Source organism: Arachis stenosperma, chromosome 3, assembly GCF_014773155.1.
Source record: "Arachis stenosperma cultivar V10309 chromosome 3, arast.V10309.gnm1.PFL2, whole genome shotgun sequence".
NCBI lineage: Eukaryota > Viridiplantae > Streptophyta > Magnoliopsida > Fabales > Fabaceae > Arachis > Arachis stenosperma.
The window spans coordinates 16,042,729-16,047,155 of NC_080379.1; the positions used below are offsets into that span (position 1 = coordinate 16,042,729).

At 45.0% G+C, this 4,427-nt stretch overlaps 1 protein-coding gene across 1 annotated transcript; it reads left to right on the forward strand.

The window, feature by feature from the left end:
* Nucleotides 1-1,023: 1,023 nt before the first annotated feature.
* On the forward strand, nucleotides 1,024-1,914 carry LOC130965574 (uncharacterized). Its single transcript, XM_057890341.1, has one exon. The coding sequence runs from the start codon at nucleotides 1,024-1,026 to the stop codon at nucleotides 1,912-1,914; it is 891 nt and encodes a 296-aa protein (XP_057746324.1).
* The last annotated feature ends 2,513 nt before the right edge of the window (nucleotides 1,915-4,427 follow it).

The window sequence follows — 4,427 nt, forward strand, 5'->3', positions numbered from 1 at the left end:
ATTCTCGGCTGAGGATCAGGTTCCATTACCAATTTTTACATTCACTTATTCACTCTAACTTAACTATTCTCTCTCTTAATATTATCACTAACTTGAGCATCGGAGTATCTTTTGCAGGTATTTCCGCCGCGGTGTTTGATCTTGGTCGACGTAAAGCTCTTCCTCTCGGTTTATGACTAACTCGGAAGTGCTTAAGCTCGGCCTCCCCAGTGTTCAGACGAATCACTTGGCGCCCACCGTGGGGCCGGATACATCTAACCCCACTTTTCCCTTTGTTTAGTCCTCTACTCTGTTTTGCAGGATTCTCAATCCTCGAACATGGCTGACAGAAAAAATCTACAACTCTCACAAGATGACCTCCTGGCCCGAATTGCAGAACTTCAGGCGGAAGTACGAAAGATAGCCGAGCTATCAACCCAGAACAATGGAGAAAGCTCCAAAGGCTCGGCCCAAGTTGCCACGGATCCTTTAAACATCATTCCGCCGAAGGAAAAGCTCACCCTCAACAACCCCTTCTCCGAAGAGATCACAAACTACCAAATGCCAAAGAACTTTATGCTGCCCACTGCACTAGAACCATATAAGGGGTTCGGAGATCCTTGAGCCCACGTGAAGAAGTTCCAATCGATGATGTTCTTCAATGGTCCTAACAATGAGCCCGTCCTCTGCCGAGTATTCCCTACATACCTTGATGGTGCCGCATTGCTCTGGTTTTCTAAACTTTCTACAGATTCAATTTCCTCCTTTGAAGACCTAGCCAGATCATTCATTGATTATTTTGCTGCATCGAGGATATACGTACATGGATCAGATTACTTCGGCACCATCCAACAAGGTCAGCACGAGAGCTTAAAGGACTACATGACCAGATTCGCGGATGCCACTATAGAGATCCAGGACCTAGACCCGGCCGTCCACTTACATGCTCTCAAGGCTGGCCTTAGGCCCGAAAAATTCTAGGAGACCATTGCTCTAACAAAGCCTAAGACTCTAGAAGAGTTCCAGGAAAGGGCGGCAGGTCAAATGGAGATCGAAGAGCTGCGCGAGGCCCGAAAATCAGACAAACAACCACATCGGCGAGATGAGGAAAGAACTTTCAGATCACCAGGCAGCAGAGACACTAAGAAGCCTTCCAAGCTCACACCAAAGTACAACACATACACCAGATTCAATACAAAGAGAGAAAACATCATCAGAAAAATTCTCAACGCCAAAATCATAAAGCCACCAGCTCGAGCAGGGAACTACCAGGACCAAAGGTTCGTGGATAGGACAAAGCATTGCGCCTTCCACCAAAAATTCGGCCACACCACGGACGACTGCATTGTCGCAAAGGACCTCCTAGAAAGGCTGGCACGCCAAGGGCTCTTGGACAAATATGTCGAGAGCCGGAAGAGCAGAAGAGGAAACTCGGACAGGGAAGAGAACAAACAACCAATGGCGAACAACAACAAAAAAGAACGGACAACTCCTGATCCACCAAGGGGAGTCATTAGCCACATATCAGGAGGATTCGCAGGCGGAGGTGTAACAAGCTCGGCCAGAAAGCGAAGCTACAGGGCGATGCTAGCAATCGAAAGAACCATACAGCCAAAGAAGGACAAAGACCCAGACATCACAATATCCTTCAACCAAGTAGACTTCAGATCGGCAAGCCCTAACCTCGACAACCCCGTGGTAATTTCCATCCAGGTCGGAGAACTGTTGGTAAGAAAAACATTGCTGGACCCAGGTAGTAGTGCTAATGTTTTATTTTATTCTACCTTTATAAAAATGAAATTATCGGAAAAACTGATACAGCCCTCCTCGGGAGAGCTAATTGGGTTCTCTGGAGAAAGAGTCCCCATCATGGGACACATATGGCTAAAGACCACAATGGGAGAAATCCCTATGTCAAAGTCAATGGATATTTAATACCTAATAGTAGACTGTTATAGCCCTTACAATATTATAATTGGGAGACCCGCCCTGAATATATTCAGAGCAGTGGTGTCCACATTACACTTGTGTGTCAAGTTTCCAGTGTAAGAAAACAAGATAGCTATAGTGTACGCCGATCATCAAGAAGCTCGGCAGTGCTACAATGCTAGCATAAAGCTAACCCAAACAAAACAAGAAGCTCGGCCCCAGGTTCAAGCAATCCACACTTCTGCCGACACAGCAACACTAGCCGACTTTAACCCGAGAGAAGACCTCAACGAAAGACCTCGGTCAATGGACAACCTTCAACAAATAACACTAACGGCAGATGACAAACAATACACATACATTGGAGAAGCATTAGAAGGGGATGATCGAGTAAGACTTATACACATACTACGCCAGAACACCGACCTATTCGCATGGACACCATATGACATGCCCGGAATAAGCCTAAAGGTCATTTGCCACAAGTTAGCAATCGACAAAACAATCCGACCAGTGGCACAGAAATAAAGGAACCTCAGAGAGGAGAAAAAACAAGCAGCACTCGAAGAAACAAAGAAGCTCCTCAATGCAGGTTTCATCAGAGAGATTCGCTTCACCACGTGGTTGTCCAATGTGGTAATGGTAAGGAAGAACTCAGGTAAATGGCGCTTGTGCGTTGACTTTACAAACTTAAACAAAGCTTGCCCTAAAGATGCATATCCATTACCTTGCATTGATAAATTAGCTGATAACGCTTCTGGTTTCAAAGCCTTGAGTTTTATGGATGCATACTCTGGTTATAACCAGATTCTGATGCACCCATAAGACCTAAGCAAAATAGCTTTTATAACAGAAAATGGAAATTTTTGTTACAAGGTAATGCCTTTTGGCTTAAAGAATGCAGGTGCGACATATCAAAGATTAATGGACAAAGTATTCCAACAGCAGATAGGCCGGAATATGGAGGTCTATGTAGATGATATGGTAGCAAAGACACCGGCACAAGGGTCGCACTGTGATGACTTGGTAGAAATATTCAAACAACTTCGAGCATACAACATGAGACTCAATCCAGACAAATGCGCTTTTGGAGTCCAAGGAGGGAAGTTCTTTGGTTTCATGCTAACCTCGCGAGGCATAGAAGCCGACCTAGAGAAATGCAAAGCCGTGCTGAACATGACAAGCCCAAAGACAATAAAAGAAGTCCAGTAACTAGCAGGGCGAATAGCTGCCCTGTCACGATTCCTACCTGCAGTGGCTAACCGATCTTATCACTTTTTCCAGACATTCTCTAAAGGCAAGAAATTCACATGGACAGACGAATGTGATAACTCCTTTACAGAACTCAAATAGCTATTAACATCACCACTAATCCTCCAAAGACCTGAGACAGGTAAACCATTGTGTCTATACCTATCAGTATCTAACCATGCTATAAGCTCGGTACTGGTAACAGAAACAGGGAGAAAGCAAAACCCAGTATACTTCATCAGCAGGGTACTACAACCAACAGAAACAAGGTACCCGAAGATAGAACAATTGGCACTAGCATTAATCACCACGGCAAGAAGACTGCGACATTACTTCCAGAGCCACACAATCATAGTACGAACAGACCAACCGCTAAGGCAGATATTAACCAGACCCGAGCTCGCCGGCAGATTAATAAAATGGTCGGTCAAGCTCTTCGAGTTCGACATTCAGTATGAGTCAAGGAAAACACTGAAGTCACAGGTGCTAGCCGACTTTATATCAGAGATGACTAATAACACACAAAATACAGGGGTCAATTGGAGTATACATGTGGATGGAGCGTCAAACAAAGAAGGCAGTGAAGCAGGGATATTGCTGAAGGAAGGAGACAAAGTGGTGGCCGAGCAGTCACTGCAGTTCCGCTTCAACGCAAGCAACAATCAGGCGGAGTATGAGGCCCTACTCGCTGGACTAAAGCTCGCCCTACAACTACAAATACCCCGAATAACAGTTTACTGCGACTCTTCATTAGTGGTGCATTAAATAAAGGGCGAATTCCAAGTAAAAGATCCTTTGTTAGAGAAATATTGGCTCATAACAAAGGATCTCATTTCAAAATTTAACAAATTTGACATTATTCATGTAATTCGAGAACAAAACACCAGGGCCGACGTGTTATCCAAGTTAGCCACAACAAGGCAAACCGAAAACACATCGGCACTGACCCAGCTAACACTTGAAAAGCCGAGTTTCTAGCAAGACACAATTTTAAGCATCATGCAGGTACCAGACTGGAGAACACCCTTTCTCAATTACATCAATACAGGTGCCATACCAAACGAGGAGCCGAACTTGCCGCTCTTCCGAAGAAGGGCAAGTTTCTATACAGTAATCGAAAATTCCCTATACAAGCGAGGACACTCCCAACCGCTCCTCAAATGCATCAGCAATGAGAAAGCCGAAGATGTTATGGCAGAAACGCACGAAGGGGTTTGTGGAAACCACATCGGCGGCCGAGCATTGGCGGCAAAGATATTGCGAACAGG